Source organism: Ceratotherium simum, chromosome 22, assembly GCF_057802395.1.
Source record: "Ceratotherium simum simum isolate JZ-2026a chromosome 22, ASM5780239v1, whole genome shotgun sequence".
NCBI lineage: Eukaryota > Metazoa > Chordata > Mammalia > Perissodactyla > Rhinocerotidae > Ceratotherium > Ceratotherium simum.
In genome coordinates this window covers 30,274,784-30,292,377 of record NC_141921.1, presented here as the reverse complement: position 1 = coordinate 30,292,377, position 17,594 = coordinate 30,274,784, and the positions used below count along the sequence as shown (strand labels likewise).

General features: G+C 47.3%; 1 protein-coding gene across 1 annotated transcript; it reads right to left on the bottom strand.

The window, feature by feature from the left end:
* Positions 1 to 5,157: 5,157 nt before the first annotated feature.
* NR0B2 (nuclear receptor subfamily 0 group B member 2) lies at positions 5,158 to 7,223 on the bottom strand. The gene is made up of 2 exons (XM_004425791.3): positions 6,674 to 7,223; positions 5,158 to 5,757 (listed from the first exon to the last, which is right to left on the bottom strand). Exons 1-2 carry the CDS (start codon positions 7,212 to 7,214, stop codon positions 5,459 to 5,461), a joined length of 840 nt encoding a protein of 279 aa, XP_004425848.2. The 5' UTR covers positions 7,215 to 7,223; the 3' UTR covers positions 5,158 to 5,458.
* Between the last annotated feature and the right edge of the window lie 10,371 nt (positions 7,224 to 17,594).

Below are 17,594 nucleotides of genomic sequence, written 5' to 3'. Positions count from 1 at the left end.
TTTTTGTGTTCTGGAACACAGATTACTGTAAAGAAACACCCTGCATGATATGACTTAGATAAAACTCATGGGTGCCCCCTTGTTTACCCATGACAAGGCTAGACACAAACTCCAAATTCCAATTCTCTGCCTTGAAAACGCGTAGATGAACTGCTTGTCCCCACTGATCAATCAGAACAAAATACTTGTTAACCAAACTTTCGTTGAGCTTTCTTTCCCCCAGGTCCCTGAACTTTGCGCCCCCTGCCCCTCCCACTCAGCTTGAGCCAGCGCACAACCCCTCCTTAATAGCCTCTCCTGAGAAAAGGCTGGCCTCAAGGGAAAACATTCTCTGATCTACTGTCCCATCGTGCCACCCCTGGTCATCCCACTTCCGCACACCCAGTTCTTTCTAGCCTTGTTTATACCTCCCTATGAAAGAAAAACTCTCTTTGCCTAATTCTTGAGACATGTGCAGGTCTTATGGGCAGAGCGTCCTCCCATTGCAACAGCTTCTCTCTCCGTACTGCAATAGTTCCTTTCCTCCCTTGCAACAATCGTTTCAAGTAAAGTCTCTCTTTACTAAGTCCAGATGTTTTTTATTTGACAGTATATATGAATATTCATAACTGCAGTGTTTGTAAGAGAAAAAAATTGGCATTTAGTACTATTATTCAGGTACATTATGTTGATTGAAAATAAGCAAGTCAGGGGCCGGCCCCATGGCTTAGCGGTTAAGTGGGCGCGCTCCGCTGCTGGTGGCCCGGGTTCAGATCCCAGGCGCGCACCGACGCACCACTTCTCCGGCCATGCTGAGGCCGCGTCCCACATACAACAACTAGAAGGATGTGCAGCTATGGCGTACAACTATCTACTGGGGCTTTGGGGAAAAAAAAATAAATAAATAAAATTATTAAAAAAGAAAATAAGTCAGAAAACAGAATTATTCCATTTATATAAAGTTCAAAAAATACAAACTAAAAAATATTTTTTAGGGACACATAAATAAGTATGCTTTAAAACCATAAAGAAAAGTAAAGAAGTGATTCATCCAAAATTCAGGGTAGTTATTAATTCAGAGTTGTTATTACCCTTAGGGAGAGGTGATAGATTTAGAAAGGACTTCAAAGTTGATGGTAATAATGATCTAGAGAACAATGATGAGGGTTCATTGTACTGTTATTCTTTATACTTTATGTATTCTTTATAAATATTTTGTTTTACTCAATATTTAATAAAAAACATCTTAAAAGGGAAAATAACTCATATTTCAAAAAGCAATAAAGCAAGTGGTTACTTTGTGGTGATCACAAATATACATCTATTTGAGAAATAAAAAAATAAAAACAGTTCTAATGAGCATCTGGGTAATTGTGGATAAGGACAGTGTTATATCTGGATTTTAAAATCTGCTAATGGAAGTGTAGATTGGTACAACCACTTTGAAAAACTGGCAAGATCTACTCAAGTTGAGCACACATTCTTTTTTTTTTTTTTAATAATTTTATTTATTTATTTTTTCCCCCAAAGCCCCAGTAGATAGTTGTATGTCATAGCTGCACATCCTTCTAGTTGCTGTATGTGGGACGCAGCCTCAGCATGGCTGGAGAAGCGGTGCGTCGGTGTGCACCTGGAATCGAACCTGGGGCGCCAGCAGCGGAGCGCACATACTTAACCGCTAAGCCACGGGGCCGGCCCTGAGCACACATTCTACAAGTCGGTAATTCCAGTTGTTATATAGCAACAGATCTACAAACCTTTGTGCACCAAAAAATGTGTGCAAGAATAACCCTAGCAATATTACTTGATGAGCCAAATGTTCATCAGCAGTATAATGGATAAATGAATAGTAGTGTGATGGGATACTTTACAACAATGAAAATGAATGGGTTACTGCTGCAGAATGAATCTCAGACATAGTATTGAGTGAAAGAAGACAAACACAAAAAAGTACATTCTATATGTTTCCATTTATATAAAGTTTAAGACAAGCAATCTCTTTAGCTCAAAGCTGTCACCACTTGGCTGAAGAATTTTTCTCACCTCCAGGCGGATTTAATCACTTCATCTTCTGAGCTCCTCCTGCCCGTTGTACGTCCCTCTATCACAGTTCAGATCACTTGGTGTTACAATTACTTATATGTCTCTCTCTGTTATAGACAGGATGTTCGATGAAGGCAGGGACAGTATCATATCTATTTTGTGCCCCTCGGCATCTAGCACAGCATCTGGTACAAGTGGACGTCAAGAGAGATGTTGAATGGTGGCATGAATGGAAGCATGGATGGTGGGTGATGGCTTTTTGCTGGCATCATAGGTTCTAGGATACGTGACTGCCCCAAGGGCAGGGTGTGTCAGCACAGGCCACATGTCAGTGGCCTGACTGCTTAATAAGCAGTCAATGATTTGGCTAATGAAGGTAGAGATAATGATGATAATAAAATGGTACCCGAGGCTGACCCAGAGCCATAGCCACTCTCCTGCTTCCTAGTGAGTCATCCCTGGCTGGGCCTGAGGACAGGGATCATGGCTGAGAGGTAGACAGTCAGTAAACAGTGGCTGAGCTGGCTCCAGACAGCCTGATCCTAGCCATGACTCACTCCAGCCTGTGCTGGTGGTGAGAGCTCAGCCTCCACAGTCACATAGGCCTGAGTTCAAATCCCAGCACAGATAGTGATCTGTCCAGACCTTGAGTAGGTTGCATACCCTGTCTGAGCCTGTTTCCTCCTCTTACCCTCTCTGGTTGTTGAGACACCGGTCCCACTCCTAAGATGCTGATAATGGAGACACAAACCCCCACCTTTGGAAAGCCCGCAGTCTCGTGGAGAAAGTATATTGCTCTAACTTCATCGTACTCTAATTCTCTTTAGTTGTGCTAGATTTGTCTTTATTTATGTTCCTGGCACAGAGGATGACTCAAGAGACATAGACGAGAAACAGACAGAAGTGTAGCTCCTGGGCCATATGGAGGGGTAGAGAAGAAATTTACAATGGAGCAAGGTAGGGCTAAGAAGGGAAGCTATTGATGATGGAAACATTAGATAAGTTGAGGGAAAAGGCTGGAGTGGGTAGTAGAGACAAGCGCTTTCCAATGGCTGTTCAGGGTTGGAGGAGGGGAGGGTTGAGAGGCAGGAAGACTCAGTCTGAGGGTTCAGAGAGGTGCAAGAGTAAACTAATGGGGGCAGTTAGTGAAGGGACATAAAAGATGGAATGACCCGAAATCTCTGAGTCTGCTGGATTTGGCTCCTATGGGGAGACAAGGTGTCTGCTCTTGAAAGAGTTACCTTAGGCATCTGCAAGGCGAGATGGGGCGATGTGTGCCGCAGTGCTGGGAGGGGCAGGGCAAGGAGAGGTGCCTGGGGGCCTGAGGTCTGGGTCTGGGGGTTCTGGTGGGGAGTGAGGGAGTGAAGGGATCCCAGGCTTGTTCTGGGCTCTAACGGATGCTTCTATTTAGGGATTTGATTAGGTCCTGGATGGGGGGAGTTGGTGAGCAGGGCATGGCCTGTCTGAGAGGAGGGTGGATATTGGGGTCACCACGGGGAAAGGGCGTGATTGGTTAGTTGGGACCCCAAACACCAGGCAGAGCAGTTTGACCTGGATTTGCAGGCTCTGGGTAGACCCTGAAGATGTGCAGACACAGATTTACCTACTTTGGGGGCCACTTTTCCTTTTATTGTGACATACAGAAGATGGAAAACATGCCCTCGTGTAAGAGTGCCTCCGTGTGGTGTGCCCCACCCTTGGGCGCAGGGGAGTATGTGTGAACATCTGGCTTGGGTGTGTGTCTCTGTTCTGTGAATGTGTTTGAGTTCGCTGTATGTCACCGAGTGAGTGTACCTGGGCTGTGCATTTCTTTGCTGTGTGTGGACAGCTGGAGGGTCTGTTTTATGGGTCTGTGTAGGTGTATCTGCATTGTATGTCTTAGTGTGTATATGAGAGAGTCATAGATCTGAGTTGCGTGTGTCTTTTTTGTGGGGTCTGAGCTGTGTGTTTCTGTCTCATTGGGTGTCAGAGTGATGAGTGGGTGATTGGGTAAGGCACAGGGGTGCCCTTGCTGCTGGCACTAGGTTCCCATAATGGGTACATGGCCAATTCAATTGTGGTCCCTATCCTGGGGGCCTTAGGGAGAGGCCTGAATGACGACTCCTAGACTGTTGTCCCCAAGTGAATGACCTCTCATTGAACAATAATTAACTTAGCCTCCATGAGAAGAATCCAAACTGTGGTGATGAAGGGGTTGGGGCCTGGTCGGTAGGCCTTATTGCTGGAGAAAGGAGGAGGCCTGAAAGGGGGTCCTATAGGCATGTGTGTTATCATTCCCTCCTGCCCACCCTGCAGCTCAGTCGTCCTGACCTGGGGGATATTCAAAATATTTAACAAACCGTGAGGCACAGACATCGACCAATCAGAATGGACACAAGCCAGGCACTGAATGGAGCAGCCCTGGAGGCCGTGGCCACCCAAGCATTGCCTCTCTAGTTGCTGGACAATGGGATTGGATTCCAGGAGAAGGGCTGGGGCAGAGGGGCAGTGGAAGGAGCTCGGTGGGGCTCAGGGCAGTGACTGTGAACCAACTATCATGAAAGTGTTTCAGACTTCACCAGCTGGCATGGCAGCTAAACCTGGCCTGCCTTGGCCTCCAAGGAGCTGCCAGGCCAGCACTGGGTCCCTTGCCCCCTCCGGATCAGAGAACAATGGACCACCCTCTTCTGTGGGCTGCAGGAATGGGGGAAGTGAATGATTCCAAACTGCAGCAATTCCAATGACCTTGTCTGTTTCAATTTGGGAATGGGCAGCTTCATTTTCCTCATTGGCTGTGACCTGACTCTCACTAAGGTGAGAGGGAGCCTGGGGCAGGAGCTGAGAGAGAGGTCCGTGGGGGATTTGGGGAGAGGGAGAGATACCCTCTCCCCCCAAAGATAAAGGCAAGGAGGTGAGGGGGTCCTGAACTGATACTATCCCCTGGATTCAGACCCATGCAAAATAAATCTCATCCCCAGAAATGAAATCGTCATTCCATTCTGAAAAATTAATATCCCAGTTCCCTGAGGCCTGGCTCCTGCACCCCTTATGGTTCCTTCCTCTTGGGCTCCCTCTGATAGGGGCAGGGTGGGTGCTGGCGATGAGATGGTTCCTTCCTCAGGCACAAACTACAGTGTCAGCTCCAAGTTTGTCACACCTTTTATTACAAAAACCAATAACTTAAGTCGTTTCTGTACAAAGTCAGTAGGACTCCTGGCCCAATGAGCAGACTAAGCTTTCATCCCCATCCCAGGAGGGGACAGGAGTCTTGGCCCAGAGGCTCTGGGACCACCAAGGGCCGGCCAGACAGCTGGAGCAGTGTCCAAACCAAGGAAGGCCAAGATGGGGTGTGGCTGGGCCAGGGCCAGCTTGCTCTTCGGGAGCCAAGTGCTGTCTGTACAGGTTTGCATCCTCTGGGAGCACTGGGTCACCCCTGGGGACAGACAGCCAGGCCAAATCAGTGCTGCCAGCCTCTGCACACCCTACACCTGATCTCTGCTTGGGCTGGAGCAGGTTGGCTCAGCAAAAGCATGTCCTCAAGGAGGCCAGCTATGTCAATGTCTCCAATGACAGGGCGAAAGAAGAGGTCCCCAAGCAGGCTGGGCGGAATGGACTTGAGGCTGGAGGCTGTGAGGAGGACACGGGCCAGGCGGCCTTGGCCTGCTGGGCACTTGGGCTCCAGGACCTCACACAACGCCTGATGAGCCTCCTGCTGCAGGTGCCCGATGTGGGAGGTGGCGTGGAGGCCTGGCACGTCTGCGGGCAGAGAAGGTGAAGAGGGCTGGTGAGCACCCCACTCCCAGACACCACAGGGCAAGGCTGGCCCAAGACCTGAGGCCACCAGCTCGGCCTTTGAGGCCCCATTACTACCTCATCCATTTATTTATTTATCATTTTATTCATCCATCCATTTATGGAGAGGCAGTATAGAGTAATGGTTAAGAGCCAGGCTGCCTGAGTTTGAATTCCATGCTGTGTGACCTTGGGCAAGTTACTTAATCTCTGTGCCTCAGTTTCCTCATCTGTAAAATGGGGATAATAATAGTACCAATCTCCTAGGCTTGTTATGAGGTTTAAATGAGCTAGTATATGTAAAACCCTTAGAACTGGACCTAACATATGGTAAGTGTTATATGAGTATTAGCTGTTATATGAGTATAATTATTATAATTAATTACTTTAGTTTACACATTCTGTGAGGGCTCTTTGATGAAGAATTCTCGTCTAGAAGCTCTCCAGATTACAAAGAACACTACCTTTATCTGTTGACTCTTCCCTCTCCTCCCCACACCCCCTCGTCTTCATTCCTCTTCTCTACGTGGTCTTTCTGAAACTACAGAGTTTTACCTGTGACTGAGGCACAGCTGTGTCTGTCCACCCTCCCCTCCCCCACTCCCACCTTCCCTGAGGGTCAGGGCATGTTTCTTGGGCAGAGTGGCAAGAGCAAGTCTCTGGAATAGACCTGAGTTCCCATCCCTGCTCTGCCCCCACCTGGCTGTGTGACTTTTAGCAAGTCACTTAGCCTCTCTGAGCCTCTTTTGTGAGATAACTATTTGGTGATAATGAGGACTCAAAGAGATAACAGATGTCAAGCCCTTAGAAGTTGCCTTCCCTGGCTGGGCCCTGCTCCCTTCCAGCCTTAGCCCCCATCCAGGAGTGCCTAGGAGCTCACCAGGGTTGAAGAGGATGGTCCCTTTCAGGTAGGCATATTCCTTGGGGCCCAGCTCCAGGCTCCAGAAGGACTCCAGGCAATACTGAAGCCACTGCACTGCAGCCAGAGAGGGCTGGGGCCGATCAGGCGGCTGGGCACTGCCTGTACTCCTGTTGGGCTCCTCCAGCAGGATCTTCTTGAGTATACTGGGAACCGGGGCTTCAGCCACCTCGAAGGTCACAGTGTCTTGGGCCAACCCAAGCAGGAAGAGAGGGCCCCAGCAGCCCCGCAGCAGCCGCCGCTGATCCTGGGGGTGCAGCTGGCAGAAGGATGGCAGGTTCCTGAGGAAGACCACTGTCTTGGCCAGAACATCCAAGGCCTCCCGGCAGGTGCGATTGGGAGCACACAGCTGGACAGGCCGGTGCTGCCTGCACAGGCAGTGGCCACGGGCTGGGGCCACAGAGGGCCTGGCCCTGAGGTTGGGGCTCAGAAGTGCATACAGAATGGCTGGGCGGCCTGCAGCACCCTGGCATGGGCAGGTCCCTGGCTGGCTGGAGCTCATGGTTGAGGCTCTGCTCCTCCTTCCTCCCAGCTCTCCCGCCCTCTGCTCTGTGCTGTGGGTGCTATTTATATCTCCAATGGTGGGGAGGAGGGAACAGCCCAACAACCTTGACTCCAGAAGTCATGTTCATTGAAAAAAAAAGAAACACACACTGACCCTGGCAGGACTAGTGGGGAAGTGGCAGGGGACAGGGGGGGCCTTGGGAGCTCCACGTGGCCCTGATATTGCTTTAGTCAATGAAGTGGCCGGTGCAGGGCATGGGGCCACCTGCCCGTTGTCCTGGCTGCCCCTTATCGGATGACTCAAGCGGATAAACAGGGTCATTAACCCAGGCTGTACCAGGGCACCAAGGCCTCAGGTGCACGATCAGCAGGTGGCCATGGCAAGTGTCCCTATTGGTGCCTGTGAGACTCTCGCTAAGCCGGGAAGCCAGCCCGAGCTGGACAAGCCTTGAACACAAGGCCCAACCTGGAAGTGCCTTATCGCTGGCTTATTTGCCTAACCTTGGGGCCCTGCTGCTGTTGTTGGTAAGGAACAGGCTGCAGGGAAGGGAGCCAAGACCCCAGGAGGCTGAGAGGACTTTGCCTACTGTGCAGTCTAGGAGTGGACTGACTCCAGTTTGAGGGGCCCTGCAGAAATAAGGTCCTTAAGAACTCTCTCTCCAGTCTGGATTCCTAGAGCTCCTGCCCTCCCAGAATGATAATACAATATGGCTGCTGTTTATTAAGCACCCACTATGTGCCAGGTATTTTTCCACTCTAATATTCAGAGCTTCCCTATGAGGCAGGAGTCTTACTTTTTGAGACTTAAAGAGGTGAAGTGACTTGCCCAAAGTCACGCCACTAAAAAGAGACAGAACCCAGATCTATCTGACTCCAAAGTCTTTGCTTGTTCCTCTGGATCCACTGGCCCAATTGTGTAGCCAGAGCTGTGTGGCCTGGGTTTCCCAGAGCTGGTGACTACCTGGGCCCCCACCTTGCTGCCGCCCACTTATAATCTGAGTAGAAACGTTGCTCTGCCGCCAGCCACATGACTCCTCTGTCCTGGGCATCTGTCTCAGACGGTGGGGCGTGGATTATGAAAGCGGGTGGGAAGGTCCTCGGCTGTGTCATATCTGTGGACCTTGGCAAGCCCAGCCTGGCAAGCCTTCTGCTACCACACCATTGGGCAGCCATCACCATCCCTGGCATCTGCTCCTGGCTCTATCACTTTCTAGTTGTGTGACCTTGGGCTGATCCCCAAATCTCTGTGGGCCTCAGGAGCTTCACCTGGAACAATAATGTCTGCCTGCAGGGCTGCTGTGAGGACAAAGTGAGGTCCTGGATGTCAAATTCCAAGCAGTTTCTGGTATACAGTAGGAGGGCTTTGCCCCCGCTTCCCTCTGCCTAAGGAAATAAGCCCCAGCAGACAAACGGGCATGCATTTTTCATTTGATTGTCAATAATCTTAATCCTTACATTTACAAAGTTCCTTTCATGTCCTTTTATCTCACTGAATCCTCACAGTGTCCCCTCAAAGGAGACTCTGGAGTCAGACCGCCTGGGTCCAAATCCTGCTTCATCACTTAGATGAGAGACCTTGAGCAAGTCACTTTATATTTCGATGCCTCAGTTTCCTCACCTTTAAATTTTTTTTTTAATTTTATTTATTTATTTTTTCCCCCAAAGCCCCAGTAGATAGTTGTACGTCATAGCTGCACATCCTTCTAGTTGCTGTATGTGGGACACGGCCTCAGCATGGCCGGAGAAGCGGTGCGTCCGTGCGCGCCCGGGATCTGAACCCGGGCCGCCAGCAGTGGAGCACGTGCACTTAACCGCTAAGGCACGGGGCTGGCCCAGTTTCCTCATCTTTAAAAGGGTGGTAAGAAAGGCCAATAGTGGATATTGGTTTTATGGGGTATGAAGCTTATACAATCTGAAGGGCCTTCTTTAAGAATAGAAAATCAGGTATGAAAGTGAATATTTAAAATGAAAAAACATGGGCTGGCCCCGTGGCTTAGCGGTTAAGTGTGCGTGCTCCGCTGCTGGCGGCCCGGGTTTGGATCCCGGGCGTGCACCGACGCACCGCTTCTCCGGCCACGCTGAGGCCGCGTCCCACATACAGCAACTAGAAGGATGTGCAACTATGACATACAACTATCTACTGGGGCTTTGGGGGGAAAAATAAATAAATAAAAAAAATTAAAATGAAAAAACAAATCTCTACAAATTACAAACTAAAATAAGCCAACAGAAAACACAAACATTGCAAACCCAGGAGAATACCAAGGTACTTTTACTGATCAATTGCCTGACAATATTTACCTACGTGTTTTAGCTGCACACTCTTTGTTCACCTCTTCTCATGTCAATGATATTTATTTTGAAACCATCACAAACAACGTTTGCAAGTACAGTACAGAGAACTTTTTTAACCTTGAACCATTTGCGAGTAAACTTCCAACCTGATGCTCCATAACCCCCAAATACTTTAGTGTGTAATTCCTACAAACAAGGACATTCTCCTATATAACCACAATATATAGTGCATAACCATCGACATCAGGAAATTAACATGGAAAAAAATCAGGAAATTAACATCTAATCTCAGACCCCATTTAAGTTTCACCAAATGCTCCAGTGAAATTGTGGTGGTGGAGGAGCTCAGCCCAGAATCTCACATTGCATTTCTTTATCATGTCTCTTTAGTCTTTATCAGTCAGGAAGTATCCTTGGTCTTTTCTTGCCTTTCACGACCTTGGCACTTCTGGAGAGTTGTTATTTTGTAGTATGGCTCTCAATTTGGGTTTGTCTGAAGCTTCCTTGTGATTGCTCAGGCTATGTATCTTTAGCAGGAATATCACAGAAGTGATACTGTGTTCCTCTTGATACATCCTATCAGGGAGCGTACTTTTCCATTTGTCCCATTGATCACTTTGGTCACTTGATTAAGGTGATGGCTGCCAAGCTTCTCCACTATAGTTCATCTTTTCCTCTTTGTAATGAATCAGTATTTTACGAGGAGGTATTTTATTTTTATTTATTTATTTATTTATTTATTTATTTATTTATTTATTTATTTATTGTGAGTAAGATCAGCCCTGAGCTAACATCCATGCTAATCCTCCTCTTTTTGCTGAGGAAGACCGGCCCAGAGCTAACATCTATTGCCAATCCTCCTCCTTTTTTTTTTTTGCCCCCCAAAGCCCCAGTAGATAGTTGTATGTCATAGTTGCACATCCTTCTAGTTGCTGTATGTGGGACGCGGCCTCAGCATGGTTGGAGAAGCGGTGCGTCAGTGCACGCCCGGGATCCGGACCTGGGCCGCCGGTAGCAGAGCGCGTGCACTTAACTGCTAAGCCACGGGCCGGCCCTGTGAGGATGTGTTTTAAAACTATCTATATATTCCTCCTCATACGTTGAATGTATGTATGTATGTATTTAGTTAGGAACGCAGGGCTCCTATTTTATTCAGTGGCTTGCAATCTGTTACTATCATTATTTTGATGCTAAAATTGTCACAGATTTGGCCAATGGGAGCCCCTTCAAGCCGGAGTCTGTGTCTTTTTGACATGCCCCATCATTCTTTGAACATCCTTTGTCTTCTGGTATAAGAAGATACCACTTTTCAAGCCCCTGGAATCAACCAGTACTCCAAGAAGTTCTGATTCAATCTTCTAGTGGAGAAGAGTATTTAAAAACCATAATCTGGGGACTAGAATAATATTTAAAAACCAAGATATGCTCATTGCTATTAGGGTGTCACTGCTCCTAGGCCGTCCCAGAGCTAAGGAATGTACAGACACACACACACACACGCGCGCGCGCACACACACACATATTTATTTCTATATTTATTTATACATATACTAAAAAACATGAGTTCAGATCATTATCTGCAGTTCTAATCCACTAAAACAAGGTTCATTCTAGTTTTCGCCCTTTCTGTATTTACACCTCCCTTCTCCGACACTCAGAAATCTGGCTTCCATTATTCTTAATTTTTTTACTTATTGGATGAAGCCACCGTTTGTAACCAATCTTCCATCTCCACTGTCGCCCCCTCCCCTGTGAGATGTCTCCCCACCCCACTTGGGCTCTGATACCTGTGTCAGGTGCCCCCTCCCACTCGGGGACGCCCTCTTCACGCAGCTGGGGATCTGTCACCCAACACCAGGTGGCTTCTCTGTGTGGACGCCCTCCACACCCTGGTGGAGCTCTAACTTCTGCTCTGGGCTGCTGTGGCTCCCTCTCTCTTCTGGTGCATATTTGTACCTTGTTCTGCTAATAGTTTTAGGATTGAAATTTTCAGGAGGAGGAGGAAGTAGAGCTGTCAATGATTTTTAAAAATAAAATTCTAGGGCCGGCCCCGTGGCTTAGCGGTTAAGCGCTCGTGCACCGCTGCTGGCGACCCGGGTTCGGATCCTGGGTGTGCACTGACACACTGCTTCTCCGGCCATGCTGAGGCCGTGTCCCACATACAGCAAATATAAGGATGTGCAGCTATGACATACAACTATCTACTGGGGCTTTGGGGGAAAAAATAAATAAATAAATAAAATTATTAAAAAAAAAAAATAAAATTCTACAGTGAGGATACAGTGAGATTCTACTGTGAGAATCAACAGTGAGAATTCTACAGTAAGAATTCTAGTGAGGGCCGGCCCCGTGGCTTAGTGGTTAAGTGCGCGCGCTCCGCTGCTGGCGGCCCGGGTTCGGATCCCGGGTGCGCACCGACGCACCGCTTCTCCGTCCATGCTGAGGCCGCGTCCCACATACAGCAACTAGAAGGATATGCAACTATGACATACAACTATCTACTGGGGCTTTGGGGGAAAAAATAAATAAATAAAATTATTAAAAAAAAAAAAAAAAGAATTCTAGTGAGAATGATTCTGTCTTTCCTCTTCCATGGTTGATCAACAAAAAAGTTTTATTCCTGATAGTTAGGATACATAAGACATGCCACTTCACATGTAGATGTATTTGCTACTTGTCGTGCTGCTTATAGGTTTGTAGTAGGAATTTTGATAATTTCTACTTTGTGTAATTCCTATCAAAAAAGAAAAACATGCATGGAGCATTTATAATTGCATAGCCTGCATATTTCTTATACAAGAGAACTTCCTTTTTTGAGTTGGTGTCAACATGAAATGACAATTTCGTGATGATTGAAAGAATTTTGCACAGATTGGCTTCTTGATCCACACAAATCTTTTTTCTCCTCCACCACGCACGTAATTCTAGGTGTCTTGGGAATAATTCATATTGGGAAGTGGGATAGAGTGGGAAGAAACAGTGGTTTTAAACAATTGTAGTTTTAAAATTTTATCTTTGCAAATTAAAAAGAAAAAATATATATGTATTTGACCCTAAGAAGACGTTGCTGGGGTCTCTCCCAGTGCCTTGGATGGGCCCGTGCAGGTCCTGGAATTCAAGCCTCATTAGCCTCACAGAAAATCTGCCTCTAATAGTGCCTTTCCTGGGTGCTAGTGAGACTCAAGTGAGGTGTTTGTGAGGACACACGTGCCTGGCACACAGCAAGTGCTCCATAAAGGAGGGCAATTGTCCCTATTATTGTTGTTGCTTTTTTACCCTCATTTCCTAGAGGATGAGGTTACAGAGGAGGAGACCCAGAGAAGGGAGGAGACCCCTCTGTGGGGGTCACGGTAAGGCTGGGCTGGAAGCTATGTCCCCAGGTTTTAAGTCTTGCGATTTTTGCACTGTGGGGAACTGTGTTTTCTGATTCCTGTGTATGGCCTGAAGACCAGGGTGCTAGTCCTGGAGGCCCTGGAGGGTGAGGAAAGGCCTCAGCTGGGATCTCTATAGCCCAGAGCCTGACTGGGGCCACTCACTCAGAGAAGTAGGAGGCCTCTGTGGGAGAAGATGGTCCATCAGCTGCCCTCTGCCTAGGCCCTGCCCTCAGTCTAAAGGAGGAGACATAGGTCAACCCTCAGGAGACCCCAGTCTAAAGGGGGAGTCACAGCTCTGCCCTTGGGAACCCCAAATCTAATTGGGGTGACACAGGCCAGCCCTGAGGAGGCCCCATTCTGAGGAGGGAGAGACAGCCCCGTTCTCAGTAGCTCTAACAAGGGAGCCAGGACGCCACATCAGTGGTGGGTGGGAATGCTCAAATGGTACGGGGGGCTAAGGAGCTGGAATTTGGAAGCCTTTCTGGAGGAAAAGTTCATGACAACGCTTTCCCATCTGTACAGCACTCTACGGTTTACCAAGTACTTTCACAACAATTATTTCAGTTAATCTACATGCAACAATAGGATGGGGGTGTTACTGTCCAAGCAGGAACAACAATCATCAACATCCTAAGAATGATAACAAGTGACATTTATTGAGCACCTACTGTGTGTCAAGCACTGCATTATCTGTAAAATTAAAGGACACTCCATAAGATAATGTATGTGAAAATGCTCTGCAATCCTATGCCCAGGGTGCACGTTTGTTTTTGTTGTGCACAGAGTCCTCAGACTAATTGAAGGGGCAGCTGGGAGATCCTGGGCTGCAGGGGGCATGGGTTAAGCATTGGAACTGGGAGTCAGAGAGCCAGCACTGGGCACCTTTTCGTTTCCTGAACATGTCATGCACCTTTGTGCCTCCCAGCTTTTGCCCATGCTGTTCCCCCACCTGGGATGCCTTTCCCTTACCCTGTCTCCTTGGTAAGCTCCTGGTCACCCTTAATGGTCTAGCTCAAACATTACTGCTCTAGTGCAGGTTTCCTGTCTTGCCCTCTCCACCTGTTGGGAAGAATAAATTGCTCCCTCCCTGAGTTCCCTGTCATCTAGTCCACACCCTTCAGAGAGCACTTAGCACGGTTGGTGTAATCAGCCACTTGCCTGCCATTAGTGGTGTTCAAATGTAGATGGGGTCAGAGGTCACTAGGGGAGACTGATTGGTCACCAAGAGGGGGACATTCATTATCTTAGTAAATTCACCAGGGTCCAAGATCAGGCCTTGGTTTCTCAGGGAAGAGTCACATCAAATAACCGTCTGGGGCTGATGTATAAAATCAGAATGCCAATTCAGGGAGACAGAGCTCTAAGGTGAAGTGGGTTAGTGTGTGCACTCTGGAGACAGGCTGCATGGGTTTGAATCCTGGTCCTACCTTTTCAGCTCTGTGACCTTGGGCACAAGACTTCACTTGTCTGTCCCTGTTTTTTCATCTCTCAGATGGGGACAATAACATAGGAGCATTGTGTTAAGTCAAGTAATGTTTGTAAAATGTTCGGTACACTACTGGGCACTTAATAAGTCAATAAATTTTACCAATATTTATTGATAAGTTATGTAATGAGATGCAATAGTATCAAGCAAAGACCATTTGTCCATTCTCCAGATATTTACTGAGGGTCTACAACATTTGAGACTCTGAGCTGAAGGTTTGGATGAATCAGACAAGCTCTATCTTTGATTACGTTTATATTCCAGTGAGAGGAGATGGATGTAGAACCAAAATTTCTTAATCATATATTTCAATTGTAGTAAGTAATTACAGAGGATGAGCACAAGGCACTTTGAAAGTAAACACATGGAGATGGAGAATTACTCTGTATATCAGGGTCAGTAAAGGCCTCACAGAGGAAGGGCATTTGGGTTGAGACCTGATGGATGAAAACAAGTTGGCTGGCAAAGGCCTAGGAACTAGGACAGCGCATTTGGGGAAGTGAAAGCCGCCAGTTGGGAGGGAGCCTGGTGAGTGAAGGCAAGTGTGGGACAAGATGAGGCTGGAGAAGTAGGCAGGGCCTTGACAGTGTTGCTCCTCAGAGGCCATGGTTGGGAGTTTGGAATTTATCCTGAATGCAATGGCAATCCGTGAAGGGCTAATTTTAAGCAAGGGAGTAACAAGATCTGGCTTATCCTTTAGAAGGATTGCTCTGGCTGCTGGGTGGAGGATGGACTACAAAGGGACAAGAAAGGAGTAAGGAGACCAGCTAGGAAGCTGTAGGAGTAGTTCGAGCAAGAGATGATGCTGGTTTATACTGGAGTAGTAACAGCACCTTGCTTCGCATGGCTAGGTGAGAAGTGGAGAGAATCAGGATATATTTTGGAGGGAGAGCTGACAGGACTTACTAATGGATAAGATAAGGCTAGATTTTGGCTTGTGCAAATGGGTAGATGAGTGGAGGTTTGGGCTTTGGCAATCATTGCTTGAAGGGGCCATTTAACTCTATGGAGAAGACTTCAGAAGGACTTAATGTGTGTGTGGGAGTATCAGTGTTGGCCATGTTAGTTTTTTTAAAATAATAATTCTTGAATATAATCAAATATCTAGTCAGAGTTCAAAGTGTCTCATAAAGTTACAAATTTTTTTATTGTGGTAAAATATACATAACATTAAACTTACCATGTAACCATTTTTAAGTGTATAGTTCAGTGGCATTAAATACACTCACATTGTTGTGCAGCCATCACCACCATCCATCATCAGAACTTTTACATCTTCCCAAAGCCATGTGAATTTTGAGATGTCTGTCCAGGAGGTAGGTAGATACATGAAGCTGGAGCTCAGGAAAGGTCTGGGCCAGAGATGTCATGAGATCACCTACAGAGAAAGTGCAGAGAGAAAGGAAAAGAGCAGAGGGCAAAGGATGGAGCCCCCAACATTTGCAAGTGTGGGTAGGACAGGATGTGAGAAAGAGTGTTAGTGAGGCAGGAAGAAAACCAGGTAAGTGTGGTGACACAGAAGCTCTATTAGTTTGCTAGGGCTGCCATAACAAAATACCACAGACTGAGTGACTTCAACAGCAGAAATTTATTTTCTCACAATTCTGGAGGCTGGAAGTCCAAGATCAAGGTGTTGGCAGGTTTGCTTTCTCCTGAGACCTCTCTCTTTGGCCTGCAGATAGCTGTCTCACACGGCCTTTCCTCTGTGTGCTCACAAATTCCTGGTGTCTCTTCCTCTTCTTGTAAGGACACTAGTCATATTGGATTAGGACCCCGCCCTTATGAATTCATTTAACCTTAATTACCTCTTTAAATGGCCCTATCTCCCAAAACAGCCGCATTGGGGGTTAGGGCTTCAATTTATGAATATGGGGGGAACACAATTCCATCCATAAGAGAAGCCTAAGGAAAAAAATTGTTTATAGAAGGAAGAAGGGGTCAACTGTGTCAAATGCAGCTGAGAAGTCCAGTGAGACAATAGTGGTCCACTGGTGTTGGCAACATGTAGGTCATTGTAACCTTGGTCAGTCTTTTAAGAAAAGGCTGATTAAATTGAGGAGAGATGGAAAGTGAGGAAGTGGAGAAACAAGTATAGCAATCTTTTCAAGGTTTGCTGAGAATGAGAATTGAAAATTGGGGCGGGGGCCGGCCCCGAAGCTTAGCAGTTAAGTTCACGCGCTCCACTACTGGTGGCCCGGGTTCGGATCCCAGGCATGCACCGACACACCGCTTCTCCAGCCATGGTGACGCTGTGTCCCACATACAGCAACTAGAAGGATGTGCAACTATGACATACAACTATCTACTGGGACTTTGAGGAAGAAAAAAAAAAAAGGAAATTGGGGTGGTAGGTGGAGAATGTAGAGTCACAAAATAGTAAAAAAATAAGTGAAATTAAAGCAAGTTTGTAAATTGAAGAGAATGATCCAGAAGAAAGAAATTTGTGATTCAGGAGATTAAAAAAAGGATAATTGCAAGGACAGAATGCTTGAAAAGGCAAAGATGTTGAAATTCACTGCAAGAGGGGAGGGGCTGGCTTTAGATAGCTGGGATCTGTGCCCCCCACGTTAACACGAGTGAAGGTCGAATATCCCACTCATTACATACTTTACAGGGCCCAATGCAAAATGAAAATGTGGGGGTCTCTGGTTCAAAAATTATTAAGAATTTTAGGACTGCAGCAGAAGAGTATTAAACCAAGCACCCAGCCCTTCTTTTTTTTTTTTTTTTTTTGTGAGGAGATCAGCCCTGTACTAACATCTGCCAGTCCTCCTCTTTTTTTTTTGCTGAGGAAGACTGGCCCTGGGCTAACATCCTTGCCCATCTTCCTCCACTTTATATGGGACGCCGCCACAGCACGGCCTGACAAGCGATGCGTCGGTGCGCGCCCGGGGTCCGAACCGGCGAACCCGGGCCACCGCAGTGGAGCGCGTGCACTTAACCGCTTGCGCCCCTGGGCCGGCCCCACGCAGCCCTTCTAACCCCAGCCCTCAGGACCACACAGTTTGTATGCCCATGAAGCCCGCCTTGGTCGAGTAGGTGATGAGGCGGTTGGTAGGCTGTCCTTTGGGCAAGTCCCTCCTCCTCTCTGGGCCTCAATTGCTTCATATAAAGGATTGGAAGAGATGACTAAGGACACTTTCAGCTTCACCCTTCTACAAGCTGGGAGGTTACTCTCAAGGAGTAGGAGCAAAGTTCATACCTTTGCAACTTCCAACCCCGC

What these genes read in the sequence shown, in the direction of transcription:
- NR0B2 (XM_004425791.3), bottom strand. Translation starts at nt 7,214, where the DNA reads ATGAGCTCCAGCCAGCCAGGGACCTGCCCATGCCAGGGTGCTGCAGGC. An exon ending in GACCATCCTCTTCAACCCTG is followed by an intron (nt 5,758 to 6,673) that starts GTGAGCTCCTAG and finishes CTCTGCCCGCAG; the next exon opens with ACGTGCCAGGCCTCCACGCC.